The sequence below is a fragment of the Anolis sagrei genome, chromosome 1, assembly GCF_037176765.1.
Source record: "Anolis sagrei isolate rAnoSag1 chromosome 1, rAnoSag1.mat, whole genome shotgun sequence".
NCBI classification, from domain to species: domain Eukaryota; kingdom Metazoa; phylum Chordata; class Lepidosauria; order Squamata; family Dactyloidae; genus Anolis; species Anolis sagrei.
In genome coordinates, this window is record NC_090021.1 from 74774190 (window position 1) to 74793802 (window position 19613).

The 19613-nt window shown below is 37.9% G+C and overlaps 1 protein-coding gene across 1 annotated transcript in view; it reads right to left on the minus strand.

The window, feature by feature from the left end:
• Nucleotides 1-2015: 2015 nt before the first annotated feature.
• The window catches only part of ADGB (androglobin), a 98268-nt gene continuing 80670 nt past the window's right edge, over nt 2016-19613 (minus strand). The window contains exons 30-36 of the mRNA XM_060753518.2: nt 16725-16909; nt 14762-14917; nt 11300-11402; nt 10736-10847; nt 10317-10500; nt 7425-7605; nt 2016-3121 (exon numbers count right to left, since the gene is read on the minus strand). Of these exons, the coding sequence (XP_060609501.2) occupies nt 3057-3121; nt 7425-7605; nt 10317-10500; nt 10736-10847; nt 11300-11402; nt 14762-14917; nt 16725-16909 (986 nt within the window). The 3' untranslated portion in view covers nt 2016-3056. The remainder of the gene's footprint in view (nt 3122-7424; nt 7606-10316; nt 10501-10735; nt 10848-11299; nt 11403-14761; nt 14918-16724; nt 16910-19613) is intronic.

Genomic DNA, 19613 nt, shown 5'->3' on the forward strand with positions numbered 1-19613 from the left:
CCAATTCATTATGTCTGAAGACAGAGATCGTCTTATTATTATTCTTTGTAAACAATATTGGATGCTTCTTTCATCTGAAAAGCTGTGTAAAATGCTTCAAAAATTAAAAATTAAAAACTTCAGAAATCACATCATGTAGATATGACAAGTGAAGTAGAGTTCTGCAAGAAGCAGGATGTCTTTTATTAGAAACTTAGGCCTGGAGAGCCCCTAGATAACTTTAACATTGAGCTTGGGAAAGATGGAGCAGGTGTTGGGGAGTTGATGGATTTTGGTGGTTGTCGCCAAATCACAACATTCCAAACTCTAATATGAAGTAGATGATTTGGATGTCCGCAGTGCGATTTCTTGATTCAAGATAGGTTTTAGGGTGCATCTTAGTTGTTTATTCGTTCAGTCGCTTCCTACTCTTCGTGACCTCATGGACCAGACCACACCAGAGCTCCCTGCTGGCCGTCATCACCCCCAGCTCCTTCAGACTCAAGCCAGTCACTTCAAGGATACCATCCATCCATCTTGCCCTTGGTCAGCCCCTCTTCCTTTTTCCTTCGAGTTTCCCAAGCATCATTGTCTACATTGTATCTACATTGTAGAATTAAAGCAACTTGATGCTACTTTAACTGTCATGGCTCAATGCTTTGGAATCATTGGAGTTGCAGTTGTACAAGGTTTTAATTTTGCTGACCACATGGCAAGTGGGCATGTCACCTGAATTAGTTCCATATAGTTTTCACTCTTGTCTGTGGAAGCAGAGTATAACACAGTGAATGACCAGGTTATTTCCGATGTATGTAAGAACAGCAGGAACAGGAGATGGGGCGTAGGCTGTGATCGAGAACCACCCTCCCATCCATGAACTGAGGATGGAAACTGTGTAGATAGCAGTGCAAAGGAATATTTTCATGTTGAAACCAATTGTTAAAGTAATCAAGTTCTCAGCATGTGCCAACCATGCCTATCAGCCATGTCAGCTTGCTCTGATGAATGCTGATCATACAGGCAAAAACCCACATTTGTTCCAAATAATCTTAGCATTAAATACCAATGTAATTAAAGTTTCAGGATAGCAATGTCCAGCTTGTAATTAAAATGAACACTGTGACAAGCAAAAATTCCTATTATCAATTTGCTTGTGAAATTTCTCATATTTTTATATGCCAACTACCTGCCAAAGAGATCAAGGTAGCAGAAACAGTTCTCCCTATTGACATCACAAACAGCAAGGTGCATGGCTGTGACTAAGCTTACCCATTGAGCTTTATGACTAAGAAACTGAACATGTGTCACTATAGCCCTTAAATCAAGGTTTTATCTTCATACCGGATCTGATTTGTACTTATGCCAGAGCAAATCTAGACTTGCAGGAAACCAGTGGATTTTGTTACAGTCTGGAAAGCTGCCTAAATTTCATGTTGTACTTCTACAGAATCTTGTACTCTAATATGACACTGTCACATTGTGTCAGTATATTAAAAAATCTTTGTATCTATGTGATCTACGCTTCAGTGATGCCTCAGCACTGAATTTGCAGCTCACACAGGATATAAAAGATAGGATATAGAAATGCAAGTGTGTGGCAGAAAAGGTGCTGAAGCCAGTCCATACACAGGTGGAACTGGGCACCTGGACTTATGAATGAACGTTGAACTGAATGGCAAAATACCAGTAAACTTTCAGATGGAAAAAAAATCTGTGCTTGCCAAATCTTCTTTAAGGTGGCTCTTTTATACTGTAGTGACTCTGCTGGGAAAGAATGTCAGTTTATTCAAGAAAAAAAGAAGTGAAATCAGTTTTGAGAAACACCAAGGCATTGCCATTTTGGATCCTAGCCATTAAACATCTGAGACAATACTTTTGGAAAGGATCTAGCTGTGTAACAAGAAAAGCCTTGACAAATGTCAGCACAAATACAGTAGTATCCGCTGAATGATAGCCCAGATTTTTTTTATAAAGAAACAGCCTGTGACATAGGAAGAATGAACATGGTTGATTATGTAAAGTTTATTGAACCATTCCAAAAATTGTGGTGAAAGAACAAATACTACTCCTTGATACAGACTCGCAATTATTACAAGAAAACAAGAGCTACATCCAAGTGACTTGCTACTGAAATATAAACATATATCTCTCATGGCTGAAAATACAAATTTAGTTGCCTCAAAGATCATTATCCTTATTGCTCAGTTCCAGAAAAAGAGAATAGAGTGTGCAAGTGATTTTAATGGTAAAAAAAGATAGCAAAATACATGATTTCTACTGAACCTGGTAGCTATAGCTATGATTTTTAATACATCCATATGAAAACAAATCTGTCACAAAACCTTATTTCCATACTTGGAGGTCCTCTACATGCACACATACAAATACGTATATACAAATTACCCATTCTAAGCAAGATTGAACATGTGAGCGCAGCAGTTGGAGAATAGCCATCCCATCAAGTGCAATCTCTCAATGATCAATTGTCATACATATTAATCTAAAAGTAGATCCCATACACATTTTTGTTCCTGGGTTATAAATGTCATTTTATAATTGGTTCTATCATTAAAAAAACATGAAAAAGTTTATGAAACATCAAAAACTTTGTTTTGCTATAGTTTTTCAATGAGTATCTCATATAGCCTCAACCAATTCAACATAGTTTACGGCAGCCACAAAAATGGAGTTTCTAGAGTAAGTACCACATAATTAAACAGGAAATAACACTTTCAAACCAGAAACAGTTTTTTTTCAAATTTTGTAACATAGCGCTATCATCGCTGACAATAACATGTTCATCAACCAGCTATGCTCTTTCTTTAGTGTCACAGGGTCACAGTTAGGATTGCCAAATAAAATACAGGACAGGACTCCCCCAGTTTCCATAGTTGTGCAGGTTTTGAGGCCAAAATTATGGATTTTGATATGACTTATGGATAAGTTAGTCATTCCAGCATTCCACAAATGCTCTCATAGTGCCAGCCACTCTGGCTGCTGCCATTTCCCTGTTCAGGCATTCAAAAATGTCAGAAGTGGCATCACAGTTCAGAGAATAGAGGGGGTTGGTGCTTCGTTTAGGTTCTTTTGGGATGGACGAAGGTCTCTTCTTTTGCCATTCTTCTCAGAGAAGGCATGGTTTTAAAAAAAACAAGTTAAGGTACAATGCTTACACTGATCTATGGATAGGTTGATGAGGCTTTTTGGGTTGGTTTTTGACTAAAATTTCTAGATTTATATATGAATATATAGTGCAATGTCAATTGTAACATTTGCACCCCATGATTATAGCACATTGCTACCACTTAAACTGCCATGGAATTCTGGGATTTGTTATTTTGTGAGGTATATTAGCATTCTCTGCCTGAGAGTTATAGTGCCCCACCAAATGAGAAATCCCAGGATGCACCAATAGAATTTAATGTGGAATCCAAGTGCTGTAACTGTGAAGTGTGAGAGAATTCAGCAATACAGGATTTCCATGTGCTCATTCTTCTAGTACTGCATAATTGTGTATGTTGTAAGAAAGAGGATTTGTAATGCACAAAAGAACACAGCATCCTGTAATAATTGTGATACCCATCCACAGAACCTTTTCCTGTTCATACCCCTTCGGTGCTCGAAATTGGCCAAGCTAGCTAGTCTCTGGGGCAGAGGACAGATGGGCATAAATCAGACATTAGGAATGGGAATATATCAAAACCAGTTGTACAATACTTCAATCTTCTTGTGCATCCCATCTTGGAAGTCAGAACAGCAGTCCTTAAACAAAAAAAAAATTACAAAGGAAGATTGAAAAAATAAATGGGAATATATCCACAAACTGCAGTCCATTGACAGAAAATTGAACAGGCACACACAGATGGTTTCTGGGATTACTATTCTTATCAGGGTACTAATTAAACCCCACTTCATGAGGGCTCTCTTGGTCAGTTTTTCACATCTCCTTTCTGGTTCACTCTTCAATCCAATAACTTGTTCCACCATTCATATGGGCTTGCTGCATAGCTCAAACAAATATATATACACCTTTAAAATTAACCCGAATATCTTTAAGTACCCAGAAAGCAGGTGAAATGTATTACACAATAAGTAAAACTCACCAGCCTCACTAAACAATACTTAGCAAATCCCTGATGAAACAGGGATGTTTTGCTCACTTTTCTCAATGACAGTGCAAAGCTTGACTGATCAGGTTCTTTCAAGAGAATTCCTGCAATGCTTCTTAATCAAAGGACTTTGCTGTCAATAATTTCACTTCTCATGAAAAGTTCAACCCCATTTCATGATTTTGGTGTATAGAAGAGCAGCTGTGGGTTAAATTTAATTTCTAGCCCAAACCACAATAAACCTATTGCCTAGTAACTGGATTTAGACCAGAGGGCTTTCTAGAAGTACAGCCAATTTCCCACTATGCATTTTAGAAGTGTTGTAGCAAATTTGCCCTCTCTATCTTGGTTCTATTATGATTAATATTGCTGCATAGAACTCATCGTGAAAACGATTTGTTTGTCCACTTAAAATATTTCAAACCACCTTCTCCTTTTTTGTTTTGTTTTATCCTTATTGTCTGCTTGCATTTCTATTATAGAGATTTGCACTTTGTATAGGTACCTTTGTGCCATGTTTTTGTGTGTGTAAGGAAACGTTATCTGATGGGTGCTTTTTCATTTTATTTGATGACCATGCAGATGCTCTACTGATTGTGTGTCATCTTTCCTGATCTGGTATTCTAGCTTAGTAGTTCATCATTCTCTGGTTGACTGCATGAACAATCCACTCGCATTTGGGATGTTTGCAAACCCATACTTCATGAATGAGTGTGGCTGCCCCTTACCTGGCTGTAACACTGTGCTTCCAAATGCCACCTGAACTGAGCTGTATCTGTCAAGCTTATAGTGCTTTATGGCTGTGGTAGGGTCCTTCCAACCTACTGCCCTACGTGTTCTCTTCAGTGAAGAGGACACCTGGAAGACTGTTGTTGAAGCCATGAAACTAGTGGAATGTGCCCACACAGTCCCAGTTCTTTGGACATGCAAGGAAAGATAGCATACGCTGTAGAGATCTGCTTTGCATGGCCTTTTTAAGGTACAAAGTGCTACTGCCCTGGAAAAACGCTTCTCCAACATTTGCATCCAGAAATATAATATTCTATCAGGCTTCTGTTTTGCAGTCTATATCTTTCTTCCTCTTCTCTGTGAAGTTCTAGGACAATGAGATGGAAAGTCTTACACAGGAGTAAAAAGATAGTGACAAGGCAACCAAATCTTGCAAGCTAATGTTTGTGCCACTGGAGGTAAATGAAATCCAGATTGAAACATCTACAGCTCAACTAAGCAGAATTATCTTTCTTGATTTCTTTCCAATTCTGATGAATCAGACTTGTCCTGAGACATTGATCTTCACTGAACAACGCCTGTAGTTTTTAGCATTACTCTTCTTGGACAACCCTTCCAAATGATGTTCACAATTAGCTGGTTGTATATGAATTATTCAAGTAGAAGCAACAGATAATATTTTCTCATGATGAGAAGAGATCCACATTTTTGTAGAAAGCCCATTTTCTGGCTCTTTGTAGCAGTGTATGACATTATGAAGAGCACAGTATCTCCAAACACACCAAATATTAACTGACATATTATATGGACATATTTGTAAGCATCTAAGGATATGTGGAACTCCCTCCTGACCTTTCGGAAGAAGCTTAAATCCTGGTTATGTGATCAGGCATTCATAGAATACTTTGTTTACTGGGATAGACAAGATTTATTGGTCCGGACTTGGACTGCTTTGGATGACGATTTTAATTCTGGTGATTTTAACCTGGCAAGCAGGTTCTTAATGTATATTTAGAATTATTTTAATTTTGAGGCTGTATTTATTACGTGTTTTATATTATGTTTGGCATCAAATTGTTGCCTGTTTGGAAGCCGTTGAGTCTCTCCATGGAAAGCGAGAAGGACGGGGTATAAATGTTTTAAATAAATAAATAAATAAATATTCCCTTTCCAAGGTCAACAAGAGTGCTTCTTCTATAATGCATTAGCAAATAAGAATGTTGTTCTGTATTGTGAATCAGGATATCAAGGCAAAATTAACTCTTGGAAAAGGCTTTACCTCCAGAGGTTATCTAAAAGCTAATATTGCTTATATATCTTCATTCACTATAAATTAAAGAATCTTCTAGGAAGAAGGATACTTCTAGAAATTTGTCCAGACTAATCCCTACAATGCCTCGATTTAAAGAGATGGCTACTTCTGAGTATGGGAGCTGGGGAAGCCTGGGAAGCAGAGCCCTGGAAAGGCACAGAAGAAGGCTTAGATGACACCGGGCTCTTGGGCTTTTTGCAACTGTGCAGAATTGAGGTGAGAAGAAAAATTCCATTAAATAATATGCTTGAATCACTTGTAAAAATTCCCTCAGATATTATGAAAACCTCTAGTTTTTAATATATTTTTCCCCAAACTATGCAGTTAGACATTTCTGGCATCTGTGTGGCTTAACTTAGACATATTTCTGCTACTCCATCATTATTTCGGAAATCCTATTTTTTTCTTTTTAAAAAGCTTGGCTGAGATCATTCTATTAACACTTTTCAACTCTACAAAACAAATAGATAATAGTGAAGATTCCACCTGAACATTAGGAAGAACTTCCTAACTGTGAGGAGCTATTTAGCAGTGGAACTCTCTGCCTAGAAGTGTGGTGGAAGTTCCTTCCTTTGAGGCTTTTAAACAAAGGCTGGATGGCCATCTGTCAGGGGGACTTTGATTGTGCTTTTCCTGCATAGCAGGGGCTTGGACTGGATGGCCTATGTGCTCTCTTCATACTCTACAATTCTATGAATCAGCAATTCCAGTATTGGGGTTTCCTATGAGGATTTTTCTACCATGCGCAAGCTTGTTCAAATTACTTTATTTTGTATTTTCAACATGAGTGTTTCTGTGCCAGGTTTGTAAAAATAGTGAACATCTAGGTAAGGGGCCGTCTGGAGTTTGGTGAAAAAGAAGTGCAAGGGGCAATGGAAGGGTTTGAACATTTCTCAATTTGTGCCTTAATAATATATTCACTTTTTGGCCCAACAGAATGACGGAGGGGTGAAATACTCTTCACTCAAACTGCACTTTCTTCTTGACTTTTATTTTAGTTCATTCTGAAAACAAGCTGAAAATGCTGAAAGGCATGCAAACAATTTCATTGCAAACATTTATTGCCCTTAAGGGGTAAAAAACAATTGTAAAAAAGGTATTCATACAATTTTAAATCAGAAGCATCATTTTAAAAAGGATGATGTAATAATAAATGAACTTTGAAAAAACAAACCAAACCAAAGCCATACTCTTTAAAATACTGTTAAAAAACAATCACTGTTTCCAATCAGCAAAGTAGTTTGTGCAGTTGATTTTCAGCAAAAACTACTTTTTCTTCCCTTTGCCTTTTGTACCTTTTGCACCTTTTGCTCCCTTTTTCTTCTGTACATCTGGGGTTTTCTTTTCTTGTTCTGCTCGAAGGGCAGCTTCTTCAGCTGCTAAGGCTTCTTGTCTTAAACGCTCAGCTTCTAGTAGCTTAGATCTGTATGCTTCCCGGATGCTGAAAACCTTACCTCGTGCTTCATCCAAGGATGCCTAGGCAAAGACAAGTATGCCCATTGAGGACAAATCAGTCTTTAAGTATTTAAGTGTAGATGTATCTCTAGTAATATTTTAAATGACTCACTAGTTCCTGGGATCTCTATCTATACAATTAGATGGAATCATATTTTATCCCAATATTTTCTGCTTAGTTGCCCATACTATTTAGCAATCACATATAGCAGAACTTGTTTTTTATCTTTTCAAATGTAAATATCAAAAAATGGTACCTTAGAAAAGGGGGCAACATGAGTCTTTTCATAATTTGTATTTACTTAATTTGTTAGAACAACAAATATTCTAACATTTTAATATTGTAAAAGCCTTTAAAAATGAATTCTTATTTTTTATCTTGTCACTCTGCCCAGGTTTTGCTTTAACATAAGAGCAGCATTTTGAGCTAGTACCAGCTAGCTCAAAATGAGAGGGAACATGAGTGCAAGAGAACAGGACTTCAAGGGTGCAGCCTATGTGCCTAGTGCACTTGTCTGCTATAGAACATTGCTGTCTGCTTGGCTCTTGTCAGCTTTGTGGAACTTTGGTTAATTGATTTTGTGTGGTTTTTATTCCTAGTATATTTGGTTTCATGAAGAGAGAGAGGGAGAGAGAGCAGGAGAGAGAGGGAGGCTGGAATGAGTACAGTATGAAGAAAATGATGCTTCTGCTTCTTCACCTTGTGCTTCCTTGCCACAATTTAGTGTTTCTACCATTTAAAAGTTGATCTTTCTTTTCTATTGTTCCAGTTGAATGTGCATTTATACATTATTTGTTATTTATAAAGTACATTTTCTTATTTTAAAACACATAACAAAAATGCACGGGGGGGGGGGTATTCAGGGGGCTGAAATTTATTAATAGCATTTCAGTGCATTTCAATGGGAAAATTCACTTTGCGATAAGAGCTCGGTCACGGAAGAAATTAAACTGTACTGCATTAACCCAATGTAACACACAAGGGCAATTGGGTTCTGGAATGAATCTAGGAATATTCTCTAACAATGATTCTGTGTCTGAAAACTGAGTGTGACCCTAAATGTAACTCAAATGTAATTCTTATGAGATTTTCTTATGAACTGAAATAGCTTCTTGTCTTATTTGAATTAAGTTTCAATATGTTTGTTCTTATTCAGTTCAGTGATTATCTTAGATCAAAACTAGAGTATCTTTATTAGATGTACATGAATAATAGTAAAATATAGAGATGTCACCAGCAAGTTATCTTTCCCCTCACAACTGAAAGTAGATTATAATGACTTTCTTTCTGTTATCTGTTAGGTGTCGGTGGTATCTGGGAGGGCCTTTGCACAATTGAGACTTGTGCGCCAACTGCGACCGTACCTCGTGAAGGCTGATCTGGCCGGGGTGGTCCACGCCTTGGTCACCTCTAGAATGGATTACTGCAATGCGCTCTACGTGGGGCTGCCCTTGAAGACGGCTCGGAAACTTCAATTGGTCCAGCGGGCAGCAGCTAGGATGCTAACTGGAGCTCATTATCAAGAGAGGTCTACCCCTCTGTTTAAGGAGCTCCACTGGCTGCCATTTATTTTCCGAGCCCAATTCAAGGTGCAGGTGCTCACCTACAAAGCCCTGAACGGTTTGGGACCACCCTACCTGCGTGACCGCATCTCCATCTACGAACCCACACGCTCGCTCCGGTCATCTGGGGAGGCCCTGCTTGTGATCCCACCTACGTCGCAAGCGCGCTTGGTGGGGACATGGGACAGGGCTTTCTCTGTGGCGGCCCCCCGACTTTGGAATGCCCTTCCAAAAGAGCTTCGTCAGGCCGCTACTCTAGCAGTTTTCATAAGGAACCTAAAAACTTGGCTGTTCCGATGTGCCTTCGCAGATTAGGAATCCCCATCCCAAGTCCTAGAAGCACTTTAGCACAACCAATGTTGCTGCACACCGCACTTTTAATCCTACGTTCCTCCTGCCATCTCAGCACTTTTAACCCTGTACCCCATTGCGCCGGCCGAACCAGTTTTAATAGTGTCTTGATGTATTGATGTATTGTCATTGTTGTTATTTTGCTTAATTGTTTTGATTTGCTTTGTTTATTGTTGTGTTATGTTTTCTATTGTATTGTGTTTTGAGGCTTCGGCCCGTGTAAGCCGCATCGAGTCCTTCGGGAGATGCTAGCGGGGTACAAATAAAGTTAATAATAATAATAATAATATCTGTCATCAGGAAGAATTCTGCATACCAATGCCAAAATAGAAATGAATGGTTGTTAATACAAGATATGTTTCCTTTTTACAGAAAAGCAAGAATAGGCCATTATGGAAGACAGCAGTGGTGATGGGAGCGATCATCACAATGAACTAATGGTATTATTGTTTAGTCAACACAGTGGGATATGTAGAATGTATCTTCGTATGCCTAAAGCCCAAACAGATTTTTCGCATAAGGTTATTAAGTGTCTAATGAACAGATGCAGACCACTAAATGTTTTTAAAATGTAGCCTTAAGAGCTTTTTGTTCATACATGTTTTTGGTTTTTGCTATAATCACATATCATACTTCTCATCCTTCTTAAGTAAGTATGTCAGATTTGGATAGATGTCACAAACAAAAGTAGGGCAAATTAAATTTATGAATTCATGGAGAAAAATACCAACTGGTTAGAGTCTCCCAGCCAAAACAAAACTGGCATGTATGTTTAAGAGTAGGATGGAAACTCAGACAATTAGCAGATCTAGACTTACTTGAAGATTCTCATACATTTCATGTACATTTTGCTTTAAGCGGTTCCTAGCCATGTGCTCTTGCGCTCTGTGTTCCAGAACCAGCTCTCGAAATTGTCTAAAGAGATTGATTTCTTCTGCCTTGTGCATCTCTTGCTCTTGAATAATAGACTCATTCTTCAGCACAGGCTTTGACAATGATTTTCTGAGGGTAAAGGAGAAATTATATAGCTCTCTTCAAAATGCTGGTACTATGTAAACTTTATTTCATGGCTCTCTACACTTCAGGTGTTAGTCTATGTAGAAAGGTGAAGACACAGTGACTTGCTTATTGTGATGGCACAAGTCAACCAGGTGATAAAAAATATTTCTTAACATTTTAATATTTATAAAAAAGTGTGTTGGCCAAAGGTTAAAAAATGGCACTTGCTATGATTTACCGAATGTAAGGGGTGATATCTGGAGCCTCCAATTCTTTTCGCTGAGTTCCTAAGCTTGTTTCAGTCACAACTGGAGGGGACACCATTGGTTCAGATGCAGGGGAAGCAGAGGCTGGAAAAATTATCAAAAGCATAATCATTCCCCAAATTCTCACTTTCTGAAAGCTTTCGTCAAAATTCACCCAAAGTAACCCAGAAGGAGATAGAATTAGCTATTAACTATGATCCAGTGTATCACAAAGTGGTATTTCCCTCTTACATACCCAAGAAAGAAGAGAATGTTTTGCTATTCGACACTCATTTAAAACACATAACATGGGAAAGAGAAGGAGAAGTGCAGGCAAACTTATACAGAGTGTATTTCCTTGCTGTGCTCTGAGACTTGATTACAGCCTTAATTCTGCCAAATACACAATCTGATGAAAGACACCCAGGAGTCTCATTTTATGGCATGCTATTTTCCTTCCTAAGAATTTCAACCCTCTGTGAAAACTGTACACCTGATAACCTTTACTTTCAGGTTTTTTCAGACAAGATGCTTGTGTTGTGTAGGCATGCACTTGCCTGTTTCTCCAGAGCCCACTGGTGTACTGATACTGCCAGCTTCAGACACCACAAAACCTTTCTGCATAAATTTCTTAACAAACTGCATGCGTTCTTGAGCAGCCTAGGGAACAGAAATGTATTACAAACAATTGAAAGACACAGCAAGATATAAGACTTACTAAGCCATTTGTTGTCACCAGGAAAAGATACATTCAAAGCTATGTAAATGGTATGTATCAGTATTGATTAATAAATTGTACATGTTATCAACATAATAATGAAGCTGATATAATTATTTCAAAACATTTACAATATTTTCCCCTTTTATGCATTTGAAGATGAAGATGAAGACTGGCAAAGACAATGCCAGTCACTGGCAACTGAACAACTTAATCCATTTTTAGGCTGGTATTATAAACAGACTTAAAACAACAGGGTGATCTTTAATGGTGAGTAGTATTCTTTCTGTTGATTGTATCTAACATACATATATTCCAGCTGTCTGAAGCCATTTATTCCATCTCCCCCTCCCCCCAAAAAGAGAGTTATACTCATTTGTTGATTAGAGTTAAAAGTAAGACGCATAAATCTTCAGTTTTTTGGAAGTGACACACCACTTCAGTCCTCATGTGAATTGGCAGTTCATTTATTTATTTATTTACTATATTTATATCCCGTCTTTCTTGACCCCGAAGGGGACTCAAGGAGGCTTACAGTATAGACAATAATTCAATGCCTTAAAAAACTATACATCCAATATACAAACAAATAAGCATTTCAATTAAAAATGTAAAAGCAAGATTAGAAAACATTAAAACATTAAAAAAATACAATTATGACTATAAACCACGTTATCTGCAATCATAGTCCAGGCCATTCCGGTAATCATTACACATAATTCCAAGTCCATCTATTCACCAAAAGCTTGATCTCAAAGCCACATTTCTGAAGGTCAAGAGGGAAGGGGCTGATCTAATATCTCTGGGGAGGGAGTTCCACTGAGAAGGCCATGTCTCTCGTTCCCAACAATCACACCTGTGAATGAGGTAGGACTGAGAGCAGGGCTTCTCTGGGCGATCTTAATTTCCAAGATGGTTCATAGGGCAAGATATATTTGGACAGGTAAACTGGGCGCAAAGCAGTTGCCTAAAGCAGACCAAAGTGAAGTGACTGTGTAAGCTCTGACTGTGGCTCTGCAATGAAACTATGCAACATTGTGAAGTCTTTTCAAATGCACAATTTGTACCCAAAATATACCAAATGAGTTATAGATGCCAGGACATTGATGGCTAGGATAGAATATTATATACAAAAGAAAACTTGCAAAATGAATCAAATCACTTCATTACAGGGCTTGGAAAATTATATTTTATAGCAAAATAATACATATCAGCACCCCCCCCCCCCCCAAATTCCTGTAAAATTGGTTCAGATGGATTGGTCCCTTTCAGAAACAAGCGCCACAAATAACCTTCTACATCAATGTGAGCTGCCTTGGCTCAGCATATTGGGTAGTAAGCTCTTATAATGGTGCCCCAAGTGAGATGCAGCCTATGATATGTATGGGTGCATTTAAAGCTCATTGGTATAATACAATACATCCTGCAGAACTACTGCCAGATTAGATAACACTGGGCACAAATAGCCAGATCTAGCATAATGTAGTTTCCCCTGTCACTCATTTTGCTGTGACTGCTTAACTGACACTTTCACATATTTGTTGTGGACCATGGAAGCTCAGTGTCTTTGCAACTGTATGGACACTATGATCATGGATGTTCTGTATGTACACTGGCAGCAATATGTAACATATGGCCGGTTTTAGATTTGGGGGCTGAGTAACTTAATTATTTCAACATGTGATGAAGTTTTCCCTGGAAAATTGGAAGATGACTCACTGAATTAAAGCACACACGTGGGTGAATGATTCATGTCACAACATTCAGCTGCCAGGCTTGGAATGACAGAAGCCAACCCCCCCCCCCCCCAAAAAAAACCCCAGTATTTCTCTTACAGCATGATAGTACGATTTGTTTAATTGCTAGTTGCTAAAAACACAAAAAATCCCTTTGATATATTAACAAAACATGAGTTAAAACAAATTATTTTTGAAGCATCTGCAAATGAGAACGGATTAGCAATGCTTACCAAAAATACGAGTGATAAAGTCAGCATTCGCAACTCATACAATTGCTGTGTTTCCTCAATAATATTAATCCCAGTTAAAATGTAAAAGTTAAAATGTTTCCTGCTGTAATGGAACAAAGCTGCATCCATTCAGCATACTTATTCCCACAGTGATCAGCCGTTCAGCACAATGCCAAAGCATTGGAACTGCATACATGACTGATTGTTTTCTAGATGTGATAACACAGTTCCTGACAACCTGGTTCAAATCAGAACACAAGATAAAGGTCATGCAAGGAAAGCAGAAGCATCAGGATATGGAAGGAGAAAGAGGGGGGATAAAATTAGTAGGCTACGGTAAGGGCAACTGCATTGCTAATGTAATGAGCCATAGCAGATCATGTTATCCCCTATTAAGAATTAACTAATATTTTAATATTATTTCTTAATACAGTGCAGTCTTATGTCTATTTACACATAAGTAGGCAGGTTCCGTTGAGCTTAATGGGGCATTACTCCCTAAATGAAGTCTTAGCCTTGCAGTTTTATTATACAAGCTTATGAGAATTCCTTTAACTTATATGAATATTCAAATCAATTTTCAATGTATTGGTACATTAGTACAAACAGTATTGTACATGCTAGAACCTAAAGAGATCTGGAGAGCCACAATATACATCTTGGCTTCTACTTGTGGCAACTGGAAATAATGATGGTTAACTTCTGGTAGCCCTCTAGACTATTTTAGAAGGAAATTTTGGCTACTTTGGGATGGTGTCCATGGGGGGGGGGGGGGAGAACAACTGCTAAGAAGACCCATAAGACCGATTTTCACACTGAAAAAGTATTTTTCTGATGAAAAAGCGACATATTTTGGTAAAATTTTGAGAGCCATGTGCCAAGGCCTTTAGATGTCCCAAGCATCAGACAAGATCCCACAAAGAGAAACACTGGATGTCAGATTCATACTCTCATCATACATTTCTTCGTGAGTCATCGGTAAAGTCACTAAAATTGCTACTACCTTGCTGGTATGATCTTCCCAAATGATCTTCCCAAATCATAGAAAAGTCTAATGTAAACTTCCAACATTTCAAATGCTTATTTTTTCCCCACTGGAATACAACAATGGAAAATCAGGTCATATACTATATATTTTCCCATTATTATTTATCTAAAGCAGTTTCTTGGCTCAACCTCAACAACAATCTTGCCTCATTTAACACGGTGTTTGATACTGACAAATCACTCCAGGAAGATAACTATTTGAATGGCATTTCCACAAAGCAAATCCTGCTGGCTCTCATAAAGTTTCTTTCTAAATGTATGCATAATTGGCTAAGCCCCCATTACCTTGACAGCCCTTCCTGGCTCTGCAGCTTCCCATGCTTGCTTCATTGCTTTGATCTCATCTGCTCTCTCTGTATCTTTTCTCAAATCTACAGCTTCTATCTCTTGTTGTTCTGTGACTAGACGCAAGATCCAAAAGGGCTTGTTTGGGTCAGATTGCTGTAAATAAAAACAGATTCGAGGAGCATATATCACTTTGGATCTCTCAACAGGATGATACGGATGTAGAAGGGTGGCATGACCCAATATTGTAAATTGCTCCTATGATGCATGTATGTCCAGCTTTGTAAAGTGAAGTTTCCATCTCACATGACTTAATTGCTGCTGTGATCTGCAAATATCTTATGGCAGATGACAGCAGTATTGAGTAATGTATGGCTCATAATTAAGCCATGTTTGACTTCTAGTTTAAAATCTAGTTTCTTAAATGGTGCTTAGAAGTATTCTTAATTATGGTTAGTAAAAGGCTAATGTAATGCTAAAATGTGATTAACAGTGGCAAGAGGAATGTGTGCAAGTGGCTTGGAGGAATAAGTCTGCAAAGTTGCATGTCTTGATAACTAAACCATTAGTGTTTTGGTAGCATTATGTCTTTACTAGCCCCTAACCCCTGGTGGCACAGTGGGTTAAAGCACTGAGCTGCTGAGCTTGTTGACTGAAAGGTCGCAGGTTCGAATCCAGGGAGTGGCATGAGCTTCTGCTGTCAGCCCCAGCTTCTGCCAACCTAGCAGTTTGAAAACATGCAAATGTGAGTAGATCAATAGGTACCGCTCCGGTGGGAAGGTAACGGTGCTCCATGAAGTTATGCCAGCCACATGACCTTGGAGGTGTCTATGGCTCTTCGGCTTAGAAATGGAGATGGACACCACACCCCAGAGTCAGATATGACTAGAATTAATGTCAGGGGAAAACCTTTACCATTTGTAGAATATAAGTGGCTTTTCACCTTCCCTATCTGGTAATGAAAAATGAATATATCCTGCAAGTGGCTATTTACAACTGTAGTACAGTCACTAACTATTTGAAAAATCTAGTAACATTTTTTAAAAAGAACACATTTCTGTATTACTATTTGCATGTCTCACATATGCTTTTTTGGTAACCCACAAAGGCTGAAAATGTATCGTAAGATTCTGAAGGCATATGCTTAAGGCATTTTCCCTCTTATTCTCCCTTAATATTACAAATATATTATATATTATAGTGCAGTCATGGGCAAACTTTGGCCCTCCAGGTGTTTTGGACTTCAACTCCCACAATTCCTAACAACTGTTAGGAATGTGAGAGTTGAAGTCCAAAACACCTGGAGGGCCAAAGTTTGCCCATGCCTGTTATAGTATCACAAAATGGGAGACACTTGAGGGCACCAAGAAGAAACGTAAAAACTAGGGGGAACCCATGGAGTTTTTGTGGAAAAATACCCTGTCTAGCATATCACTTATCCACCTGAAAAAAATGGGCTGAAGCAACGAATGACTGGCAAACTTAAATAGATTCTCAACTGATGGGAAGCAGAGAACACTTTTAAAAATGTGGCAATGCAAGTGAGTTGTATAGAAGTGAAAATCTGATCTAATATGGGCTGATGCTGGTGTAGGGGAGATGATAATAACTGTGGATGATATTTGGGCTATGTATTGGTGTGGAGGGATTTTGATTTTTATCACTGTGACATTCATGATGCAAATAGTGGTTGGCATTAAATTTTAATTGCTTCAGCAAAATTAAGAATTATATAATGCGCTTTAAAACAGGAGAACATTTTACACTCCATTTCATTACACAGTATGTCAGGACACCTAGTACAAAACAAGGAGAATTTTAGCCCTTACATCAATTTAAATAGAAAAAAAACAATCACCATTAAACCACATATTTTATCATATTTCCTATCCACTCTTAGACAGAAACTGGAGAAAGATACCAGACAAAACAGTGAAAAAATCGACTGTTTATTTATTCCTACCTGTGATTCTGGTCTAATGGTAGATGGAGGCTTTTCTTTAAGAGCCTTTTCTGCTTTGTCAGTTGTTTTTTCCTTTGTTTTTCTAGTTGTCTTGGATGACCCTGCAGATTTTTGCCCTTCCATGTTGCTGTGAATATCTGGATTTAGGACTGATACATTCTCTTCATGTTTCTCAGCAGAATGAGCTTCACACAGTCAATTGTGTTTACATGAAAACAATGACAGTCACATTAACAATGCTACTGGAATTAATTAACTTTTATTTAGATTGACATTATTTTCATTATGTCTGGCACTCTAATCTAAAACATGTGTGCAGGAACATCTACGTACTATTACTGCTTTATTTATGTTTCCTGAAACTGCATCCAACATCATATGACTGGTACTTTGCATATATCACTTCTTGTACCGCCTATACATCCACAGATCTAATCTAGAGGGTGTCTCAGGCCTCCAGAAAAGATTGGGGTGCAGGAATGTGGAAGTCTCTTTCATCACGTTGTGTCTGTTTTACTGGTGAACTGACACCAATGTATATCTAAGTTTTTGGAGTCTGCTGTTGACGTGGCTCTTGTCTGGAACAACCCCAAATGTTTACGCTGCTATTGTAAGATCGAACTAATTAACACTATCAAGTAGACAGAGAACCATCAAGATGTGCTGTAATTGAGCTAGCAGAAGAACTTTCCATTTGGAATGCAAGAAAATAATTCCAGTATAGAATTAGATTGTAATTCCAGTGGGATTTCAGTGTGGGCACAATATGCATTTAATTTGCACCTTTGTTCTTTCAGCAGTATTTTTTGTAGCACCCCACAGCTATAAAGGGATAATCTAGCCAAAATTATGCATAGATTCATTGATTTCAGTGTAAGAGATATGTCTCTGTAATCAATGCAAGAATGTGGCTTATTATGGATGTTGGCTCGTCACCATTCCCTAAATTCTACATACTGTATCATACAACAACAACAACAACAACAACAACAATATTTTTGTATCCTGCTTCCATCTCCCGGAAGGGACTCAGGGCAGCTTACATCAGGACAAGTCCAATCAACATAGTCAAAATAACACATTAACACTAATAAAACAGCATCATAAAGGAAAATAAAACAAAAACAAACAAGAGCATAACACAATATAAAAACAGCCATCATAGACAACCAGTAGTCTGAATTAGCAAAACTGAGAATAGGCCGTATGATATTGGTAGGTCATGAGGCCGGCATGACTCCTTGGAGCACTGTTTCCTTCCCGCAGAAGCAGTACCTATTATCTACTCACATTTTCATGTTTTTGAACTGCTAGGTTGGCAGAAGCTGGGGGTAACAGCAGGAGCTCACCCCACTCCCTGTATTTGAACCACTGACCTTTTAGTCAGCAAGTTCAGCAGCTCAGCGGTTCAACCCGGTGTGCCACCAAGGGCTCCCTATACATAATAATAAATGCATATACCTACATATTCTTGGCTATACAGTATAGCAGAGCAGCTAAGAAATTTATTTATTTACTTTGCTTATATACCGCTGTTCTCAGCCCAGGGGCGACTCACAGCGGTGTACAACATAGAAAAACAAGGTTCAAAATTCAAGACACAATCTAAAATATCAATCTAGCAGTAACCAAAAACATCATTATCAAAAACATCAGTATTTATTTATTAGTATTAAATCAGTATTAAATTGTCAAGATCCATATTGGAACACTATCAAAAGTCTCTGATGCACATCACTCTCAATGCATATTGGTGCCTAATGTCCATTTGTGCATTGGTCCCATTCTGTAACAGTTACTGCTGGCAGGGTGCTGTTAGTAACATTAACAGCACCCTGATTCTAATTCCCGCATTAGTTCACTTACGTAGATGCAATTTCCATACAGGTTTCTGGCCACCAATTTATTACATTCAATCACAGTAATTCTTAGGAGACTAATTTTTATTTCAATTTGTTCTGTTGTTTCAACTTCCAGCTCTGATATATGAAAAAATCCTTTAATTCTGGCACAGTGTTCTTTCAATTTCTTGTAATACTATGTAACAAAATTTGAAAAAAAAAATCTGTTCCTGGTTTGAAAGTGTTATTTCTTGCTTAATTGTGTGGTACTTACTTTGAAAAGAGTTGTTATACTCCAGAAACATTGATTATGTGGCTGCCATTTTTAACTTCTCGATGTGCCATTTTTAACCTTTCATATGCCATTTTTAAGCTTTTGTGCAGACCACAAAAAATAAACTTTCCCCATGTTTTATGATAAAACCAATTAGGACATTTATAACCCAATTACAAGAATCATGTTACATAGTGTTACTTGCCAAAGAAATGTGGTTAAATAATATTTCTGAGCTGAGTAGTAGAAAACAAATGATTCATTCAAATGGAAGCAGCTGTAATTATTTAAAGAAAGTATGCAATAGCTATGGGGAAAGATATTTATGAGAAATAAATATTGATGGTATAATTCAAAAGAACAATGTGACTACATATATGATTATGTATATATTTTTATATTAACATTATGTTGTCATGCTAACTCATGTTGGCACTGTAAATTGTACGTTGTACATTATGAAATTCTGAAGATCAATGCATGCATTAACATGCTCTCTATGGGTAACTGGTGCTAAAAATGAATGAAGACAGCAACAAGTCATCAGGAGGCAGAGGAAGGACAACTGATTGTAAATGATGCTTGAGAATATTTTTTTGCCACTTATTTCCCTTAGTCTATGTAGTGTATTGCATAATTGTATGATTTGTGGAAGCCAGTCAAAGCAGTATTAGACTGAGTGATGGCCCAGACCCCCCAATAGAGCAGGCACACAAAGAATGTGTCCTGCTATCTTGAGACATAGGTGTTAGTATACTCTTTCAAGTCCCAGAT